This window comes from Lampetra planeri, chromosome 2, assembly GCF_965212315.1.
Source record: "Lampetra planeri chromosome 2, kcLamPlan1.2.h2, whole genome shotgun sequence".
Lineage (NCBI taxonomy): Eukaryota > Metazoa > Chordata > Hyperoartia > Petromyzontiformes > Petromyzontidae > Lampetra > Lampetra planeri.
Window position 1 is genome coordinate 15135994 of NC_136108.1, and position 22993 is coordinate 15158986.

At 43.3% G+C, this 22993-nt stretch overlaps 1 protein-coding gene across 2 annotated transcripts in view; it reads left to right on the top strand.

Annotated features, from left to right (window-relative positions):
* Positions 1–22993, top strand: part of LOC144728829 (RNA-binding motif, single-stranded-interacting protein 3-like) — a 148964-nt gene that overhangs the window by 29518 nt on the left and 96453 nt on the right. For both annotated transcript variants that reach the window (XM_078608516.1, XM_078608525.1), the window contains one exon: positions 1723–1869. In XM_078608516.1, the coding sequence (XP_078464642.1) occupies positions 1723–1869 (147 nt within the window). The remainder of the gene's footprint in view (positions 1–1722; positions 1870–22993) is intronic.

The window sequence follows — 22993 nt, forward strand, 5'->3', positions numbered from 1 at the left end:
TATTTGTTTTATTTAGTTGGACTTTCCTGCATTGAGTTTTATTTTAACAAGAAAAAATCGTGATGACAGTTGTGATTCGTCCCTTGGATTGATAATTATCGACAAATGTACACACAGAGAGTTAACTTATACAATGAGCTAATACTCAAAGAAGGGGTTATTGTATACGGTGGGTTCAAATTACTTGAAAAGGTTATGTCAGCAATGTATGATTTTACGTGGCAAACATTCCAGATCAACATCGAGTCGTGAGATATGCTGGCGTCTGGAGATGATTCCACAATGCTTTGCAGCCTGTTTTGCACTTTTACATTTCTTACACGTCAACGAGATGTAGATCCTGTAGACAAATAGTTCATATTTATTTATTTTACAAGCCTACAGACTGTGCTCACGTTACCATTTGACGGAGTGTTACGCTGCGTGTTTTGACAGCTGGCCTCCAGCAGAATTTGCCAAGTACAAAATATCAACAAATGGTTGCTAATCTATACTCTACTGATGATGAGTGCTGCATTAACCTGTGTTGATGATTATGTGATTGGTATTGGAAGCTTAAAAGCTCAACGCTCTCACATTTGAGCCCAACAAGTCCGTGACCTAACACAGGCCTGAGTGGTGCTGTGTTGTAGAATATTCCAGTTTTCTTTTCAGCACGAGAACAATAAGCCTGTTTCCCCTTCCTCTGCAGTTTTCACATGGATGTAGCAATAAATGCTAAGTGTATAATAAACAAATATTTAAACAAACTAATAAAACTGAAAAAAATGCATACATTATCAAACCATATTTGTTAGTATGTTGAACTTATTTCGCACCATACGTAGCCAACCGTGCTCATAGGAGGTGATGTAGAAGGACAGCAAACTAAAGACAAAAAGCAGTTCTAAAGAAATAAGTTGGTCAATTTAGATGTTTTAAAATTGCATAGCTCCACTGGCTTCCTAATATCAGTAGGAGCACTCGAGACGGCCAGCTGAAGGGCATCTAAAAGCACGCGATGCAGTGGCCGATCTATGCATGTTTTACCACAAGTGTGTGTGGTGTTTACGCACGCTGGATGCCTTGTAACAGTTGTCTCGTTTGTGTTTCAACATCTTAATTCCTATACTGTTGCCAGAAAGGGTAAAGCCTATCATTTTTCCCCCATCATCTTTATACTGTCAAAACGGCCTCATAGAAACAAGGCTGCAACTAATTATGCACATTGAAAAGCGAACTTATTTTAATTTGTATATATCTAAGCTGGCTCGTGAAACAAAATGAGCCAGCTCGAATTTGACAAAGTGCTCTCATTTGTTAATACAGTCATAACTGTGTGGCGGGATGGTATTTGGCCTACTCTCACATACTTATTAGATGCCTCGGGAGTGGTGGACGTGCCCACACTTTACTAGTCCACTTGCTGATTCCTGACTGGTCTTCCCGTGCTACTGCTGAGTGGACAGAGGCAGGTCTTTTGTAAAATATAAACTTGCACCATTATTTAAACTGCCGCACTGGGAAATTGAATCGAACTTGCGACCTCTGGATTGTAGATCCAGGGTGATAACCATCACAATGTGGTAACACTGTTAAAGAAAAAAATAAAATGTATAAGCAACTCACAGTTATCACTCTGGAATAGCTGTGTTGGCTAATTTTATTTTGGTATAAAAGTGGGGTCTAATTAATTCCCCGTGGCGTACGAATGTCTATTTGCGTTGGCCTGTGTGTACACAGCCAGGAGGCACTGTGCGTGGAGGGCGGACACTGGCTGGCCCCAGGCACGGTATGGAGACCTCCTGGGGTGCGACGGGCACGGGGTCTTACAGGGGTGGCACGCAGCAGCAGCACCACGGCTACGTACACACGCACACCAATGCCACGGTCAGTGCATGCCACTCGGCACCATTAACCCCTTCTCTGTGTGACCGCACCTATGAAGATGTGTGATTCTGTTACAATTAATCTGCTGTCTTTTCGAAACGTTACAATGTTTGGCTTTTTCTTCATATTTGGTGGGAAATGTGATTGTTCGTAAACAAAATGAATTTCCATTTGCAGACCTAAGCTAGCCATGGATATTCTTTATTCCCATGGCAGAGGCCAGTCTATTCATAGGGCAACCACTAAAGTTAATTTGATTATGGTGAACCAATGGAATGAAAGCTGACATCAACATTGGCTTTGATAGCTGTTACCCAGGCACAATGATGATGTGTGATAAACAATGTGCATGTGTTAACTTAACATGTAAATTTTTGTTACTCAACAATATTGCCACTAATAATTGATCGTTAATTAATGTGGCCTAACTCAAAATAAAGTGGAGTATTCATAAATGTAAATGCATATCTGTTTATTATTTCATAAAACTGCACATTGTATTGCACAATATAACCAGAACTGTGTTGATTAATATTTGTTTCTAAGGACCAACTTGTTTCGGAGATTAACTCAATCCAACTAGAAAACCCCGTAATTTTGTCATCACCTCTGGTTCATCACCCATCTTGCTTACTGTAATCCCAGCCCATTTCCTCTTATGCTGTTCTTACTACCGTACGAATCCAAAACGTTTCCAAATATAAATGGTTTCAGTTCTCAGATTTTGAGAGACTTTTCAATGTTTCAATGCGCTTTTACAAAATATATAAAAGGGATCTTGATATTTATTTGTTAATATCTGGGAAAACACCCTCCCAGTGCCATACAACTGTGTTCATTATGCAACTTGAATCGGTGCCATCTGAACCATAAATTCGACCACTCTAATCAAACATGTATATCACCAACACAGCAGTAAGCAGCCCTGATGGCATATCCTCGATTGTGTGCTGTGCCATCTGCCACATCACTATGATCTCACTAAGTGTTTTCTGTAAGAGAATCCCAGTCACAGTTGCTGCTGAAAATGTAACGCCTTTAAGCTACCTTGCACATCATTATCAACTAGCTATCTATCCACTGCTCGATAAAGGCACAGCTCAGCACATTGTCATTACACTGGTCAACAAAAAAAAATCTGGCCTGGACTTTTGCAGCTGTTTTAGACTAATTTCAGGGTGCTGATTCCAAATCTGATCTCAGATTTGCTCTATCACATCTCATTTTTATGCTATCGGCATACCCCATTTTCATTGATTTTACCCGAAATTAACTCTGTCACTTATGATTGCAAGTTGTTGCGAGTCAGTGACTGCTTTAGTGTTAAAATGTGGTGCTGTATTTTTAGGATAGTGTGTTTATAATATCATTTTATGTAGATATCCACATTCATTTAATATTTTTCTTCTGGAGTTTTTATTGAAAATGCAATATTTGATATCTCAAAAACCTGATGTGATACCCAAAAACTGATGCCAGATTTGGAATCAGCACCCCAAAATTACCTCAAAACCGTTGGAATACCTTATGCCAAAAAAAGTGTGTTGACCAGAGTTATCCCTCACAGAGCTGCGATGCCACAATCCATTCTAGATTTGAAGCTTTCGTGACTGCAAGGATTCATACTCTTAGTTATTTCGGTAAAGTCACGTAGGTAAAAAATGAAATTAAAATTAATAAAAATAAAACAATAAAAATCACGACGTTTCGGAGGCAACACAAGTCTCCGTCATCAGGTGGGACCGTCACAGCCAGATTTGCTGCATCAAGTGGGGAGGGATTCAAGATGTAAGCTCTTAAGTACCAGTTAAGGGGGGAGGGAGGGGAGGGGTTTATCAATCCATCTCCGTCCTGCACTCGAGCTCGTATCGTCGCTTTATCACTGCAGTGGCTGCCAGAGGTCGCAACCGGGTACCCGATACCCGTACCCTACCCGATACCCGGCTACCCGTACCCGGCCGGGTACGGGTAGCCGTTTGCGACCCTGGTGCGGCCGGGTACGGTTACGGGTAGACCATGAGTCACTGGTGAGTAACTGTTTGTCACTCATTTCCCAACGTCTTGTCTCTTCTCACAATTCAAGTTCCTAGAATCAACCCACCCGCACCTGCAACATGGCTTCATCCCAGAGGTCGCAATCAGGTACCCGATACCCGTACCCTACCCGATACCCGGCTACCCATACCTGGCCGGGTACGGGTACGGGTAGCCGTTTGCGACCCTGGTGCGGCCGGGTACGGGTACGGGTAGACCGTGAGTCACTGGTGAGTAACTGTTTGTCACTCATTTCCCAACGTCTTGTCTCTTCTCACAATTCAAGTTCCTAGAATCAACCCACCCGCGCCTGCAACATGGCTTCATCCCAGAGGTCGCAATCAGGTACCCGATACCCGTACCCTACCCGTACCCGGCCGGGTACGGGTAGGATACAGATACGGCCGGGTACGGGTACGGGTACCCGTTTGCGACCCTGGTGCGGCCGGGTACGTGTAAGGAATCAAAACCCGTTTGCGACCTCTGGTGGCCGGTCCTCTCAGGTCTATGACCTCCTTTTACAGGTAGGAACAACAGTTCCACACTGCCCACCAGGGATTATTTGTCTGTCGTGCATAGCCCCTCCCAAACATGTAGTACGCTCCCGGATTGGTTGAAGTGCGTCACGTGACCGCAAGCTTTCTGTCGTGCACGAATGCACTGTCCAACCAAGTTCCTACCTGCCCACTCCGAAGGAACGTGTTTCTGCCACTCCATCACCAGCCTCATACATCGGATCGGCTGTCAACCTTTTTTGCCCGATCCCACTTTCTTCACAATACAACTAATCTACATTGCTTATACTTTACTTGAACAAGCTACATTCTTTTTCTGATCTCTGTTTCCTTGTTTATGTCATTTTAGTGTAATTCCTAATGTGCATTTATCCATGCAATGCAGACGTGTTAGCTCTTGCTCCGTGTTCTTTGTAACCGTGCATGTTTGCCGATCCGTATGTCTCTCAGCGGGTGATACGCGTGATTGAAGAAGTTATTATTTAGGCTCATTGGTACTTGGCTTTTCGTTTGAAGCCATTTATAAAGATGGAACAGCTGAAATGAAATTGCATGTAGAAAGTTAAGAAATAGTTATCAGAGGAGTCAGGCAAAGGAGATGTGCTCTCAGCAAGGCAATTCACGGTGACACGAGATGATACTTTCCAAAAAAAAGATGGGAGAAACAAAGACTTAAATATAACTAGTAAAAGTATTCACCACATTGAAAGCCCAATCTCCCCCCTATCCTCCTGACGTCATGGTTTGTGCACTGTATTGGGCTTCAACTGAAATATAATAAACCAATTTTTTTAAAAAGTATTAACCATATCAGATGTTCTGATAACCACATCATCGCAGTAGAACAACAAATGGCAATGCATTACAGGAAATTATAGAAGAACCCAAATACAAAGGCTGAAAAGTGTGGCTGAAAATGAACACTGTTTGAGTCATGGTCTACAACCTCACTTTTCTCAACTAAATAAAATAATTGTCTGAGGAACTCGTATCTAAAGCACAACATATCATTATATCTAGAGTAGCTATTTAAGGTGGCCTCGAATAAAAAAATAAAACAAAAGAGCAGAATGGGGTCTTTTTGGAGAAAACAATAATTTCATTACGAAAAAAGTTACGGCTAACGAACCCAAACGTGGACCCTGATTGCCCACAGGGATAAGTGGGTCCATCATAAATAAATAAATAGAACCCACAAAATGTTGCCCATAGTTATGTTTACAAAATTGTGCTGAGCATAGGTACAAAATGTTAAACGGCCAGCAACAAACAGTGTTATCAAAGTTTAAAGAGGTCACAGTAACCACATGTCTTGAATTGAGCAAGGGGAATTCCAAAGTACAGCAGTGTGAGGGAAGAAGCATAAATAGAAGAGTATAGTAGTAGGTTTTTACCCTTTCAACTGGTACAAAACTGACACCATTATACAAGGGATCATGTTTGCAATAACCACAACACAAGCAGTCAAATGCAAACAAAAAGAAACAACTCTGATAATGATATGCACTGTCCTTGAAGTTGATTGGTCCACACCCGAGACAGCTTTTCTTAGAGCCTAGTCTCCATTGGTGTTGGACCAGATGACGCCAAAAGGCGTACCTTGTATAAAGGTGTCAGTTTTGTACCAGTTGAAAGGGTAAAACCCTACTACTATATTTTGTCACTGGTAAAGGAGGTCTCATAGCATAAATAGAAGAGTTTTGACTTGCAGTGTGGTAATTGGACACAGTGTGGATCGGACGAAACTGTCAGTCTGGTAGACCAAGTCCTCAACATAGGTAGAGGAATCGATGAGTGAAGTTCACGGTAATCGTAACCCATGGTAGCAGCAGTAGAAGAGTGACAAGGAAGCCACAGGCTGCTCGTGAATGAGCGAAGGGTTGGAGTGAATGAGTGAGTGCTCGATCATCAATCCGATTAGCACGGTTGACTACGTATGGTGCAAAATAGTTCAACATACCATACGTACTGCCCATAGACGCAACACTGCCCATAGACTCAACACTGCCGATAGACTCAACACTACACCTCCGATTAGCATGGTTGAGTACATACGGTGTGAAAGAAGTTCAACATACGGACTGCTTTGCGTTCACTATTACGTCTGCTCATTGCACAGATGTCCGTGCATTATTGTGTTATCGGTGTGAAAGCACAGGAGAGTTGCAGTCCATTAACATTTGTTTTACTGAAATTGTAATAACAGGAAGATGATTTACAATCCTTCCACTGGATGAAGGACTCTCCATTTTGTCAGTCACTCGAGTTGTTTTCACCATACTGCACCAAGGTGGTCAGTGTGGGTTGGTGAAGGAGGGAGAGGCCCAGGACCGTTTCAGACAACTCGCCACTGACAATAACTAGCCAAGAACTCGGGTAACTGCCTTCAAAGGACAGTGCACGAACGACTGTGCCACTGCTCCACACCCAATCCAGGCTGAACTTATCCTAAAAAGCGAGTTATGTTTACGTGTCTATCTTTGGCAAACATTTTCAATCCATTACTTTTGTAAAGATCGTGATTTTATGGGATCTCTGCCATTGCACGTATGCGTGAACACATGCCAAGTGTGAGGTCCTGCCAGCAACGTTATCTCGTGCGACAAATGGGGATGCTATTGGTTGGGGATTTTCCAAGAGAGCTGCGATGACTCATTTCAATTCTGCAGTGAAATGAAATGTCAGATGTGTGAGAGTAAAAGTTTTAACTTGAACAATTTTTGATATGAAATGTCCTTTTAGGTGTCCTTGTCATTTTTTAGCACTTACTTTTCCTGTGATGTGGCAACCCATTAAATGCCTAGAAGTACCGCTCAGCACAAAGGGGGTAATTTAGTAGAGGGATTAAAAACCCTCCTAGTGGGACATTAATCAGCAAATTCCCATCATCTTAGGTTAAACCATTTGCCACTGCTTTCGGTATTGGTCCTTGTTGTTTTAAGAAAAGCTTTTGTCATAAATGATTTTTTGGGGATTTTATTCTCCAACTTTAACAATGAGTACTAATTTTAATATATTAACGAGTTTCTGATTAAATACAACGTTGTGATGGAATTGCATTAATACTGCAATGTTCATGAACATAGTTGTTTTAGGATAAAAATACTGCATATATCTAACACTCGTAGTTAACAGCCCCTGTCTTGTAATACTATTGAAGTACTGTACTCTTTGAACGTGAATTCTTTTGAATGAAAGTACCATAATATTATAATTGGTTTTTTATCCTTTTATCTGGCAACAAACCTGACACCTTTTTTTACAAGGAGTCATGTTTGCATTGATCACAATACCTGCGGTCGGAATGCAAACAAAAAACACAACTCTGATAATGTATGCACTGTCCTTGAAATTGACAGCTTTTCTTAGAGCCTAGTCTCACATGGTGTTGGACCAGATGACGCCAAAAGGCGCACCATGTGAGACTAGGCTCTAAGAAAGCTGTCTCGGGTGTGGACCAATCAATTTCAAGGACAGTGCATGCATTATCTGAGTTGTGTTTTTAGTTTACATTCCGACCGCAGGTATTGTGGTAAATGCAAACATGACTCCTTGTAAAAAAAGTGTCAGTTTTTTTGCCAGATAAGAGGGTCAAAAAACCAATTATCACGTTTTCAATCAGTTTATATGACCTGATGTGACATGGATCAGAGACATGGACATTGAAAAGTGCACAAAGAAGCTTGGAGAGGAACTCGTAGATCAGGGAGAAACCGATTACGTAATATATTTTTACTTTTAATTAAACTCGTACACGATGAAGTTCATTTGCAAGTATTGTCACGGCATCCGTAATGTGAGAAGATGCGTCGGAAGCCAGTATGACGAATACCGAATTTAAATTAAAGTAGGATATTACTACGTTAGCCAAAAGACAAATCTTTGAAGTGGAATCTAAAAAAAAATTCATTTGAGCAAAAGGACAGCTCGATAGTAAATGGACGGTCCGTTGCTCTTGTATAATTAGCATAAGTAATTTCATATTCTTCAGTGTGACGACTTCTTTACCTTTCATTGCATTTCCTCGTGGTCCAAATATATTTTAAGTAAAAATAAACTGCAAATATTTTTTTTAATTCTCTCAGCTAATATTGTGGCCCTTTTTTGGAAACCTCAACTGAAAGGGCCAATTACATGATGCAAGTGTTGTGGTGGTGTTTTGTTTAGTTCCCAGTACAGCACTGCATATAGTGTGCATGCAGTATTTATTCTAAACGCCGTAATTTTGTAAAGGTATTTTATTAACTTGCAAGTACTTTTGGGATTTACTGTACAATCATAGGTGAACATATGGCATAACCAGGATGTTCAAAGGAGGCTTAATTAGTGTGAATGATAATGCAGATTACAATGCAGTTATGTGCTGCAAATTACAAATGATTATTTTTTATTGAGAAAAATGGTGAATAATATAACCATTTCAAGGCACACTCACCTGGTGTGTACTATATAAATGCTTGTTTGTGTTAGTATACACAAATGCATTATGCATAGTTGTTTTACCTTCAATGTTGAGGCTTAAATGTGATGGTGTATATATACTTTATGATCTGCTGCACTTTAATTGAATAAAATATACTTATTTAATTGCAATTGACTTCGTGTATAGCACAAGTTACCACACTGTGTGTTTGCACAGATTAGGCTGTATTATACCAGTGCTAAACAATACTGCTGGAATGTGTAATGAAGTGGTTAATCAATGTACATGCCTCACAAATGTGGTAGCAACTGTGTTTTAATTGCCACCCACATTAAGTGTTGCATATGTATGCAAAACCCCACTGCTCACACCACTACCTCGAGACCAGTGGCCTCGGGGAATTAATTTCTCAGCAATATTATCATTACTACTACTGCTCCATCTCCGCTAATTACAGCCTTCCAACATAACCTGGCAGCCAATTTCTGTTATTCATCAAATTGAAAGCACTTTCATTGAGGACAGCAGCTTTTATTGGTGTATAATATGCTAGAGACTGCAAAGGCTCTACAAGTTATATGGCCTTCATCCAGGAGTGGATTGAACATGGCAGATGATGATTATTAATCGCATGCAGAAAGAAAGACTTTCTGTGATCATGAAGTGGGCACTACTCCCTTGAATACAATTACAATCAAACCAGAACTAATTAGCAAAAATGAAACAAATTTATCATGACCTCTGAAAAAGGGCTTTCGTGATAATTATATACAGTTTATGCATATATACATAAATGCAAGCAGAGAAAAATATACTATTCGCATTGTTTATCATGGTCTAAAAAGTAAACATTTAAAAGTAATTGAAAGGACATTTGATGGAGTGTCAAACCCTAATAGCTTGAGATGCTATCCTGAGATGCTATCCTGAAGAAAGTCAAATAGGTTTTGCTTGCCTGGGGTAAATGCATTTCTTCAGGTTCAGGCATCAAATTTAATCCGTATTCAGCCATGAAACAGTGCATGTCCAGTTATTTATCCAATACACTGCTAGATGAGGGCCTCCCTATGCCATATAATCTGTGGGGGTGGAGGTGACTATACTTTCCCACGTTCAGTGCAGGCTGGTGAAGGCAGGGAGCATGGAAGCACAACACAGTGCGATAATAGATGTTGCTTTACCGCCCACCAAGTAAGGCCCCACAAGCCCTATGATGACAACCTGTTTGTGCTGTGTGGTCGCCCATCCAAGCACTACCCAAGATCTGAGGTCAAATTGCCTTATTTGGTTATAGGTGTAAAGGAGAGCCAACACAAGGTTACAGGGGGTTCGTCTTTTATTGCTTCCCCCAGTCCGCACCCGTCCCCAGCCAGTCCTCTCTCTTATCTCTCCTCACCTGCTCCTCCACCTTCCACTGTCACCGTCCCACTGTCCCCCTCCTTTTGGTGGGAATCCTTCCCCTGACATCCCTTACACCCCCCCCCCCCCCACCGGATAAAAGTCCTCAGTTCTGCCTACCTCATCGACCATTTCAGTCTCCCCATGAGCCCCCCCCCACTTACAGTTACAACAGCCCTTAACCCCCCACAACCATACATCAACCATTTCAGTCTCCAGCCAGAGCCCTGTAACAGCCCGGGTATCCACAGGCTGCAGATGACCGCGGCGGCTCCCTCCGTCGGAGGCCCTCTGGTCGCGGTCCCCGGTTCAGTGGCGCCGGTGTCGCCTTGTCCGGTGCTGCTGTCTCTCCAGCCCCTGCGACCCCCGGTCATGCCGCCTTTCCGTCAGGCCTCACATGGGGCGCTGTAGGTGACAAGGGAACACAGGGCACCGAACCTCCTGCAGGTCGGCGAGTGGTGGCTGGCGACCTTGGCCCAGGTAGGGGTGATGACGATGGCGATGACGATTGCGGTGATGGAGGTGGAGAGATGTATGGCTTAAGGCGGGTGGGGTGCGCAAACCATTGTCGCTTACCCAGTTGGACCTGTACGCACTGAGGTCGGAGTGCTTTAACGACCTTGACCGGCCCTTTCCAGGGTCGGTGCAGTTTTGGTGAGAGGCCGACCGGCACCTGAGGATAGTGTAGTCATGCCTGGTCCCCGACTTTGAAGGGCTTGGCTGTCGCTGTCCTCTCCCATATCCATACATTGCTCCCTTGGCTGGTGGCCGATGCGGCCTCGGCTGCTTGGTGAGCCTCCCTCAAATAAATGAGGGAGGTCTTTAGTGCCTTTGGCCATGCGTCGGCTCTCGCGGGAATGTCAGTCAGCTGTACCTCAATAGGCAGGATGGGATCTCGTCCGTACATCAGGACAAATGGCGAGAACCCTGTCGCTGCTTGCGGGGTCACCCTGTACGCCGCAAAGACCGATGGGATGTGGAGTTCCCAATCAGAGTGGTTCTCATCCACCACTTCGTACAGCATGGCCGCTCTGGTGCAGTTAAGCCGCTCCACCTTCCCATCGGTCTGGGGATGATACGGAGATGTTCGGACCTTTTTAGTGCCCAGGATAGAGCAAACGTCCTTTAGTAGCTGTGAGGAGAAATTCCTGCCTTGATCCATGAGCAACCACTTCGGTGCCCCCTTATCAAGAACATAGCTCCCCATGAAGGCATCGGCAATGGTCTGTGCCGTTTGATCCAGGAGGGCCCACGCCATCGGCCACCTCGTGCAGTACTTGACTCCAACCAACAGGTATTTATTTCCCCGTGGCGTGACCGGCAGCGGTCCCAGGATGTCCAACGCGACTAATTCGTTGACCCTGGTCACCATGATAGGCTGCAGGTGCGCCCGGGTTACCCGGGATGGTGCCTTCCGGCGCACATTCGACGCAGGTTGCGACCCATCGGTGCACGTCAGAAGTACCGACCCTGTAATGTGGACAGTGTCTTCTGCCCAGCCAGGTGTATCAGCTGGCGGCAGTGAACGTCCATGACCAATTGTCAATGCAGCGACTCCGGAACCACCAGGCATCGCTGGCGTCCCGCCGTGTCCAATCGCATGAGGAGGTCCTCTCATATGACATACTCCTCCCCCCCTACCCCCGCTGAGGCGCGTAGCACTCGCAGGGGGGTCTCCTGCTGTAGACGTCTCCAATCCGAGGTTAGCCCCAGGTTGTGGTTGGTCAGCTGGACCTCACCCTGTGCGCCCTCTGCCGTGTTTACGGGAGCGATAACCATTCCCTTCGGCATTGCCTCTTTGCAGCATGCCGCGCCTGTGGTGCATGCACAAGGGCCCTGGGGCGCCAGCCGGGACAATGCGTCCACGTTGGTATGTCTTGTCCCCTTGCGAAGCACCACCTGGTACCTGTACTCTTGCAGGTGCTCTATCCACCTGGCCAGCTGGCCCGAAGGCAGGTCGATACGAAGCGAATACTGCAAGGCCGCGTGGTCAGTGCGGACGATAAATTTGCGATCATACAGGTAGGGTCGAAATTGCTGCACGAAGTGGACGACCGCCAAGAGCACCCTACATGTGACACAGTACCTCTGCTCCGCTGATGACAGGCGATAACCACCTCCCGACCCTGCTGGATATGTGACAAGATGCTGCCGATGCCGACATCGTTGACGTCCGTGTGCAGGATGAAGGGGAGGCCGAAATCCGGAAAGGCCAATGGTGGTGCGTCTGTCAGACACGAGCACAACTGCTGGAATGCCTCCTCCAGGGGTCCCCAATAAAACCTCTGGTTCTTTGCCATCAACACGTGTAAGGGCTTCGCAATGGTTGCAAAGTTGGGTACGAACCGGCGGTAGTCTCTCTGCTTCACCAGCCCCCGGATCGCCGCGTAGACTTCCCGCAGCGATTGCTCCGGCTCAGATGCTGGAGGTCCATTCCCAGCTGCCACGTAGACAGCATGCGGCGACAGTGCAGGTCCGGCGATTGGCGTCGCTGGCCCTGGTAGCACCGCGATAACGGCCCGGCTGCTCCCCCCCGCCACGCCAGCCACCTGGCCCACAGGTAGCGCCCGGCCCATCACCTGTTCATGGGCTTGTATGATCCAGGCGGCCCACAGCGAGGTACGTTCATCCGGCGTCACCACCGGCATTACGATGCCGGCGCGGCAAGCGTAGGCGACGAGGTGCTCGACCACGAGGTTCTTGAGTGGAAAGCGCATCGTCGTCCAGAACGGATGGCAGCGCTCGTAGCGCCTCTTCATCTGACCATTCGAGAGCGTGGAAGGCAGCCTCGAATCGGCGGATGAACGCCTCCCAATCACCTCCCTTGGCCGCACATTTTTCGACGGGCCCAAGCCGGCGCGCCCGTCCTGCCACCTGCTCCCCCTGTTGGGTGTTTAGCCCTGGCGGCTTTGGCGGGAGCGGCGGAGGCGTCTTGCGTGACGGGGCTGGTTGCGGCTCGTGCCCGGCTGGCTGGCTGGTCGGCCGCCGGGTCTCGTGGCACCTCCCGTATTACGAGTGAGAGAGGGGGTCCCGGCACGGGCGGGCCCCCCATAGGGAGCCAAGGCAGTAGCTCCTGGAGCGCCCTCTCCACGTGGGCCATGCGGTCCTCCATGGGGTCCTCCATGGGGTGCGGGCCCCCTGCTGCTGCTCCTGGTAGCAGGCCCCCTTGTTGTCCTGGACGTCGGGGATCCCCGGACCCTGCTTCCTCTTCTGTTGGCTCTTCTGTTGGCTCCACGGAGGTTCTTCCTTGTAGCCATTGTCGATCCTACCACTGCCACCAGATGTAAAGGAGAGCCGACTCAAGGTTGCAGGGGGTTCATCACCGTCCCACTGCCCCCCTCCTTTTGGTGGGAATCCTTCCCCTGACATCCCTTACATTGGCATAAAATATTATTGCTTCACAAATACTGTGTTAAGCTTTAGGATTCAAGGTCAAATAACTGAAGCCATTTAGTAATTTATTTAGGATAAACTGCCATGAAATAAAAACAAGTACAAAATAACGTAGATTTTCAGTGCTATTTTAGGCTATGTATTTACTACGTAAACATGAATAGCTGTGTTTCAGATTACATACATTTCTCGATGAATGCTTACCGGCCAAAACAATGAAGATTACAGTGTTCATTTGCATTCAAGCATGTGTAATGAGCGACTTCTTCTTTATTACTCACACTGGGCACAACACAGGCTAACACTTGTTCTTCCTCACACCGAGTATAACTCTAGGTATTAACACCTCTACTGGCTACACACACAGCCGATCACTCGATGTGCTCCCATCGCCCTCACTCAGCCACGCCGCTGGCTGGCAGCGTGATGATGACGGCGATAGAAACCACGCAGGAGATCTTCTACGTGGCCAGACGACGGAGAGAGATGTCGGCGAGCAGCGACGCAGCCAGGACCCAGGACCCCACACACGAGCCCCGGGTCCGCTCCCCCTTATATCCCCCCAGGCGTGGCTAGGCCCCGCCTCCAGCCACGCCCTCTTGTGGAACTTTCGAGCAGGTTCCCGGAGTATCTCGGTTCGGTCACCTGTTACTTTTGCCCCAGATACACCTCCTTAACTGTGCCGGTACCCGTGATTCCCTTTCCAGGCCAGCAGGTGTCACCCTGTCATTACACATGTATGCTTTATAAATAAAGATCCATATACAGTATATGTTGTCTTGTACTTTAGGAAAATTAAAGGAAAGAAAATGTACATTTCTCTCTCTACACAGAATGTGTAATCAGCTTTTAATAATTGATAAATAAATATATCAGTTTCGAAAATCCTTTCCTTTATACAAATTGCTTATCTTAAAAAGACAGAAAACCACCTTTAAAACATTGTTTACTCTCACGTTAAATGATAAGCATTTGTCGTTCGTCGTCAGACTTTGATTCCCTACTCCCCCCCCCCCCCCCCCCTATTTAATGATGAAATATAGTAAACATTTTATGGCGCTAAACTAGAAGGCCTGTTAGGTTGTCACATAATGAGCGTGACGATGGCGATAAGTGAAGTGAAGAGTTAACAGATTTTACATTAGTCGATGACCTTTGTAAGAAGACATGCTGTGTTAGACACAACCCCTCCCACCTCCTCCGATACATTCCTCCTGTAGCCATGATTATGGAACCTGCTTTCTACGACCCTGACTTTCATTTGCCCGGCACTTTGAAATTTACTTGAGTTAGCGGCATGCTACTGCATGCTGTGTGAATATGCATGAGCTTTCCATAACATATTGCACACGTCTACTTTGAATATTTCCGAGAATGTATGTATTTTAAAAAAAGATAATAAAATAAAGCAGGGTATATTTAACACCTTGTCCGAAGGTCACAGTTACACCTTCGATAATATAAGTGATTTTTTAATTATATTTGCTTTTAATATTCAAAACCACTTCATTTGGAAAAAAGACGTTAGTGTAAGTGCAGAGGTATAATGATGTGCCAGGTTGACATTAATTCAAATTTCTACTTGTGTTTATGTGTTTCTGTATAAGTATGTTTAGCTAAACAGTATTTGCTTCGATGTGTAGTCTGCAAGCATAACCTATTTCTTGGTGTCTGTGGTTGTTTTTTACGTCTTCAATCATATTCTTTGCCCTTGTATCTAATAACTACCCAGTATTCAGCTGACTTGGTGCATTACATTCATCATCAGCACCTCCGATTTAGCACAGAAGTTCAACGTACGTACATCTACTGCTGGATAAAGGCCTCCCCCATGCCAGTGCAATTTGTCACATGACACGGTCTCATCGCTCCTCCATCCCTGTGCTGGTCAACCTCTCGGGCTTCTTCTCTCCTGTGGCCGCCACTCTCACCAGCGCTTCCATCCATTGGGTGGTGCCACGGCCCAGCGGTTGCGCGTTCACCGCTTGTTGCAGAGGATCACGGTTCGAATCGTACAGCCTGCCCCCGGTTATTATTACTGCATGTGTAATAACCGTCATTATATTCTAGATTTGAAGCTTTTGTGACTGCAAGGATTCATATTCTTAGGTTTTTTCGGTAAAGTCACATAGGTAAAAAATTAAAATTAATAAAAGTAAAATAAAAAATAAAAATCACGACGTTTCGGAGGAAGACGGAAGCTTGTGTTGCCTCCGAAACATCGTGATTTTTTATTTGTATTTTTTATTTTACTTTTATTAATTTTAATTTTTTACCTACGTGACTTTACCGAAAAATCCTAAGAATACCGTCATTATACTCGCCGTTTGCTTCACAGTGGACGCTAATGATCCTGTGACGTGATTCGCAAGAGGAGGCTATTGTGTCCTGGTATCAGCGTAAAAATTTGCCACAATATACTTATAGGGCAGCTGTGTAGTTCGCGAGAGTTCATTCCTCACTCTCATATATGAGAATGAGTCACTAATCACTGGCTTGACCTTGTGGTGCAGTGTCCCTTAACCTAGACTGATGTTTCATAACTTCTACCTATTGTGTTAATCTACTTAAACTCAGCAGTACCAATTCACACCAATGTGTTTATGGTAAGTTTATCAAAATCACTGCAATCGTTTTTATTTTATAAAGTACTTTAGAAGATCGCATCATTGAATCGCTTTGTACGTAGTCAAGAGATGGGCAGTATCCAAATGATATGTAATTTTAACATATAATGGCATTACATTTGTGATGTAATTGGCAATTTGTCACTAAGTTATTACACGAGAAACGGTTACTTTGTGATTTGTATAAACATTACATGATACCAGTATCTTGTCATTTGAATGTATATTGCCTGAGCCCAACTCATAGAAAGTATCAGGTTGGAATTAACGCAGATTCTTAAGTCTCCAAACTTTGAAAGCAAGTTACTTATATCTCACTTGTAAAGCACTTCAAAATAAAAGTATCACTTTCTTCGTCAGGGGATATACAGTGTGGTAAATCTGCAGGGCGTTACGCCAATCAAAGTGGCAGTCTGCAGTGTTCCCTGTGTGTGGTTACAACATCAACGCCGCCAAGTAGACATTAAGTATTCTGAGCTTTTTTCATTGCCTTGCCCGCAGCAATTGATTTGTTTGATTGCACTGCAACTACACAGCTTTAAGGCCTACAATTAAATCAACTCATCCAGTAGTTGTGCTGAGAAATTACAAGAGATTGTTTTTGACACTCATTCGTTATCTGATACATCAATGTTATGGAGCACAAAGCAATGCTTAGCATGGTGGATGTAAAAAGACCCATTGGCAGCATATTAAGGAAAATTCTGCCTCTGATGTCCGATGTATTTTATAGCAGTGCTTTGCAACTACTTTTCATTTTGATATTTGTGTGGTATGCGAGTTCATTTTCTTGTATACATGCTGGTTGAAAGAGTTTTATTGTATAGAGCACAGTTTTTTTTAACTGGCAGTAAAGATATTTTTTGCAACATAAACATAAGACGAACATATTTAGTATAATTATTAATGGGTGTCATCACCTGATGAGCAGGTTAACGTTGAGCACATGCTGACTTCTTGCTAGATAGATAATGTGCAATAATTACAGTATCCCAAGTCCTGACAATGCACATCAGTGCTTGTTTAATTTTATATCTGCTGTGTGTTTTGGCGCAGCCTAAAATTGTGCTTAAAATAAGTATTTGATGAGATTCCTTCATTCGGGAAAGGCTTGGTGAGTTCACAAATTATTTTTCAGCAGGGTCCCACATTGGGATGTCTGACCAATATTTTTTTTTAATGTGGTAGAAATCTTGAGTACCTAGACAAAAGCAACACTTAAAAATCTACGCGATCGATGTATTTTTTCCTGATGAAGGTCACATTACTATGGTTCACGTGTTAGCTGGTAATGCCCTGGCTACTAATTGGCTGTGGGATTTTTTGTGTGGAATAGAATCTCAACCATTACACACAAAATAGAAGACAAAAATAGCTTGGCTTAATTAATAACTGGAAATTACGCAAAGTTATTAAAAAAATTGCACATTGATGGGTCACCTTGTCTGTTTCATTGAGGCACCTACAGGCTTGCAAATGCTGTCACGTTTTTCGGATGTTTTACCAATACAGTAACCGCATATTCCACATTGATGGTACAATAACTTTACAAAAAGAGGTTTACTTTATCCCCAGGTACTTGTCCTTCCCCCTCACCGTATGTCGACAAGTTTTACAAACATACGGGCTGCATGCAGCTTAATGAGACCTGGTTGATGTAAATATGGCACCAGTAAATAAATTGGATGTTTACTAATGCCAGTGTGTTTTTTTGTGTGGGGCAGTGGCATCTTGAAGTTGTGGTGAAAGGTATGTTTGACAGACCAAGGAGTGCCACCCCTTTAAAAAATAAAAAAATCCTAACTTGACCATAACTGCGAGCTGTGTGGAGTTACTCGTGAATGCTCCTCTACCGCATGCCTCCACTCCATTAGCACGACTGGGATATCAATTAATTGTAGGCAAATTTCTAAATTCATGATATAAAATTAAAATGACCTTATTAAAAAATGGTTAATATATGTTGGTAATACCGTGGTGCTCCCAAATGATATTTACTGGAGAATAATGAAAACTAGCATACCGCTGTGCCTAAAAAGAATATTGTTTTTTAATTGGTGTGTGCTAACTGCTATGGCGTATGCTTCTGAAACATGGTAGTTAAAGAAAAACAAAAAATATGAAAAAAATATTAAGAGTGCATCAAAAAGCATGGAGTAGGTGCACGGTTTGAATTATTATTTGGAGACAACAAGAGGAACACGTGGAGTAGAGAACAAACGCAGGTTAATGAAAGAATTCAAACTGTTCAGAAAAGTTAGTGGGCTTGTGGCACAACGCATCACGAGATGATGACCAATGGTGTCGAATAATAACAGAGTAGCAGCCAATGAGTGGAACATATTGTATGGAGGTAAAACACACAAGTCGAAAATCTCTGATGATGAGACTTGTTACTAACGTTGCATTCGATACGTTATTGTTATGTAATAAAGGATTTAACAATTGCTGATCATATTTTACATCTAGTTACGTTATATAGCATTGAAATGCAGGACTGCGCTCAAATTGATAATTTTAACATTTCTAATTTCACCCTGGCCTCCAGTTTTCACCAAGGTCTCAGGAAAGGTTACATAACCGAGGTGGCAATTTCCAGACCCAGTAGTTCGTTAATTTAATAACAATGTTACAATGTAAGCGTGCATGTCAATCAAAATCTATGTAATGCAGCATACTTTGTCACTCGGTCTGTCTGAATGGGATAGACACTTTGATTGCCGCAACTGTCCTTGGTAATGCTGGGCTGCGGTGTGAAAGTATGCATGTAATGATGCGATAAAGAAGACCTTACAGACCATGTAATATGATTCACAAATGTCGACTGTTATGTGCTGGGGGCATAGTTTCAAGAAGGGATGACAATCACACACAGCTAAATAACTAAAGTAATTAATAATACGTAAGCTTGCCTTTAATGATAATTGTTATTTGTTAACTTTTTTATCCTCATGATGAAATACTTTACTTTGTAAAATTGAGTCATTACAAAGTCTAAACTTTTTTATTTTACATATTAGGTAAAGGTGCAGCCCTTCCAATAGCTTTGCTCATGCCCCTGCCGGGAGAAGAGCTTCACTAGTGGAAGCTCACAGTGCACCTCTGTAGAGCTTATCACAGGGCTCTCCCATCAAATTAAAGGGCAAGTGACTTTGTGGGTCCCAGAGGTTTTCCATTGCACTCACAATATATGCCTCAAAGCTTGCACAGACTCAATTATTCATCGCTCACATATTCACCGCCTATTGGTGCAATTCAATGCTGTATTGTACGCACGACCAAAGTACAACGTTGAATGAACCTTGGCTGTTAATTGGCGCGTGGAAACCTGGTGGGTTCATGGAAATGTTGAAATTGCTGGGGATTCTATATGCATCACAATGCGCCAAAATAATTATTGTGACAATGCATTGCATCGTGGGGGGGGCGTGGATTCTTACGTGCATGCTTTCTATGAGCCTAAAGCAATACCAGGAAATCACAGATTTATTCCTTTTTAGCCTTTTCTGTTTCAATTTACTTGAACTGTGTAACCTTCATGTAAAATAACGGATTTTTGCTATAATTTGCCCACGCTGCCTGTGAATGGGCTGTGTGCTGCTCAGCAGCAAATGCCAGCGTGTGCACGATTGACAGTGTTTGCTCTTTAGATGAGCTCTCATCGCTACCCCACTGGTTTTGTATTATATTGTTATAATTATGTTTTTAGAGTACATCTTTTTGGTAATACATTTCATCCAAGCTTAACTGTGAAGAACTATACTTATGTACGCTTAGAAATGCACCGTGAACGATAATGTAAATTGTTAAATGAAACACCTTTATTTGAAAGGAACAATTCGATGCTTTAGCTGCCAGATCATCATTAAAGCTGAAGGGAAGTTGGCAAATTACATATTTTAGTTTTAAATCAAACGTTTATTAATTTGTGTTAAATTTATACAAAAACTACTGCATTTTGTCCAATATCATGTATTTCTATATTATTTAATGTTTGCCTTTCATTTCGTACCGATCTTATTGGAGAGGAGCACGATTATATGTTTTTACACCGTGACATATATTTGGTGATATCTTGGTAGCCTTTAGCTAAACTGTTCACAAAAACGTACACTTACGAACTTTAAAATAACCGAGCAAATGGAGAGGTAGAGTGAGAGGGAAGCACCCTATCTTAATTCGCCTCCCACCATGTGTGGAAGGCAGCTCAGTTAAAGCTTTCGTGACTGCAGGGATTCATCTTCTTGGTTCTTTCGGTAAAGTCACGTAGAAGGGGAGTAATAAAATAATAAAAATAAAACATAATTAAACAATTCTCACGACGTTTCGGCCACAACGCAAGCAGCCGTCCTCAGGTGAAAACCAGGTCTGTCGAGGCGATGTCGCCTCGACAGACCTGAGGACGCCTGCTTGCGTCATTCAGACGCTGTCGCCTCGACAGACCTGGTTTTGACCTGAGGACGGCTGCTTGCGTTGTGGCCGAAACGTCGTGAGAATTGTTTTATTATGTTTTATTTTTATTATTTTATTACTTCCCTTCTACGTGACTTTACCGATAGAACCAAGAAGATGAAGGCAGCTCGGTTAAGCCAAGTGAGGAATGGGTTACCCTTGAAAGTCTGCCAAAGCCAGTTGATGTCCCGCAGCGCACACAGTGTTCCACAAGCATCGGTGCAGCGGTGTGGAGATATGCAACCGGGCAGCTCGCAAGGGCAACTGTGCTTAGCATGGGGTCACCACTGTTTGTGGTAAGAGTGGAATCGACCTGAGACCACGTCTTAAACGTAATGGAAAAATAATTTAGAGACATGTAACATCAAGTCCACATATGTAAAAATAGATGGTAATAACGTTGTTTTGCATTGTACATGTATCTGTTGCATAGGGATAAATGAGATTACTCGTGTTAATTGTAAGATAAAGTGTGACCACAATGTGCTTTTACTGCTGAGCGCAAACAAGCCATTATGTTGATATATAAACGAATAAGTTATTCATTACAATGTCACCCAGCGAAAGTTAAAAAGTGTTATGTGAAGATGAAAAAATTGCATTGTTTATTCACTGAAAAGTATGTGTGTACAGCTAGACTCATATCTATTGAGCTCATCCTCTTTCAAGACTTTAAACGCGAAGAAGACATCCATGAAGTTAAGCCAAAATAACGTATTTTTAGATTTGGCTAGAAAAATAGTGGATTTAATGGAAGTGGCTGACTCCGAGCTCAAAAGCCACTACTTAAAATATCCACAACCAAACGCCGGTTGTGTTTGTGACATCAACCGAAACAGCTCAATGTGCCCTCCGTAACCTTCCTAACGCACGTGAAAAGACGTGGTACTATTCACTTGAAATATTTCAGGATCTTTAATTACTCTCTGTAGGCGTAGGCCACCTTATGCTGATGTTGTGGCCAAGCATTATTCATTGTTGAAAGTATCTTTTTTCCCCTGAAAAGAGTGTTGCACTTAATTCATTGTTCCCATGCACGGCTGAACATTGCCCTCCTGCAGTGCTGTAAAGAAATAATTACAGTACATGCATGTAGCAAGCACCAACTATGATTTAGCACGGGATCTTGCAGCGCATTCATTAGTTTATTTACTTTTGCTAAGTACTGTACATGTTACGTTTAGTGGTTATGTTATTTTTATGATGTGTATATATTATGTTTACCCATGGGCAAAGGTAATAAAGCAAGCCGAGAACAAACTTCTGTAACCCCAAACAGTGTGGCGAACAGAATAAGGGGTATGCAACGAGGTGATAATGGAAAACTAAACAAGGAATGAGAACCGAGATGAGAGAAGACAACACAAAAGTGATTTAATATTTCATAATAAACAGGAGCATGCAAGCAGCAAAAAGAAGGTCGATGACTGGAAAATCACAAATTGGGAGCCCTTAGAGAGCAAGCAGGCACTGCAATGCATGATGGGGACACCATCGTAAAAAATAATTGAATGCAGATCTCGATAGCAAAAGTTTTCACGAAAGTTATTGAAGTTTTAAAGTTATCACTACTGTGAAGGTGACACAACATTAATCACCGATCAATGACTGAGCAGCAAAGTAAATTGTAGTTGGATTTATGCATCTTCAGTGCCAAAGGCAACATTCATGTTTGCAGTCTCTGGGTGAATTTGGAAAGTCGTGGTTGATTCCAGGGGCAAGTTATATCCCTGAAAGTGTTCATGGCAAATTGCCTTCATGTCTGGCCCGCCTGACGTCTCCCCCCCCCGCCGCCCTCCATGGCTCTTAGCTCGACGGCGTCTCGCACACGCAAGACCCCCTCTGGCAGCTCTGTCTGGAACTATCCAGCTTTCGTTTACTGAGCACCATCCAACTGCGACTGGTGAAATCCCAGTGTGAGACTTGATTGAGTCAGTTCATGTCTTTACAACGAAGGTTAAAGATCACGTTACGACAAGATTAAAAATGTACCCACTAGTGCCCCATTTGGCTTCCTTCCATGCACTTTAGTTTATAAACATTTCTGACATTTCTTTCATCATGTTGTAACACTTGTTGATTTTTGTTGATTTCTTTCATTAATGTATTCTATTTTATTTTGGTCTGATATGTACAGTGAGGGAAAAAAGTATTTGATTCCCTGCTGATTTTGTACGTTTGCCCACTGACAAAGAAATGATCAGTCTATAATTTTAATGGTAGGTTTATTTGAACAGTGAGAGACAGAATAACAACAACAAAATCCAGAAAAACGCATGTCA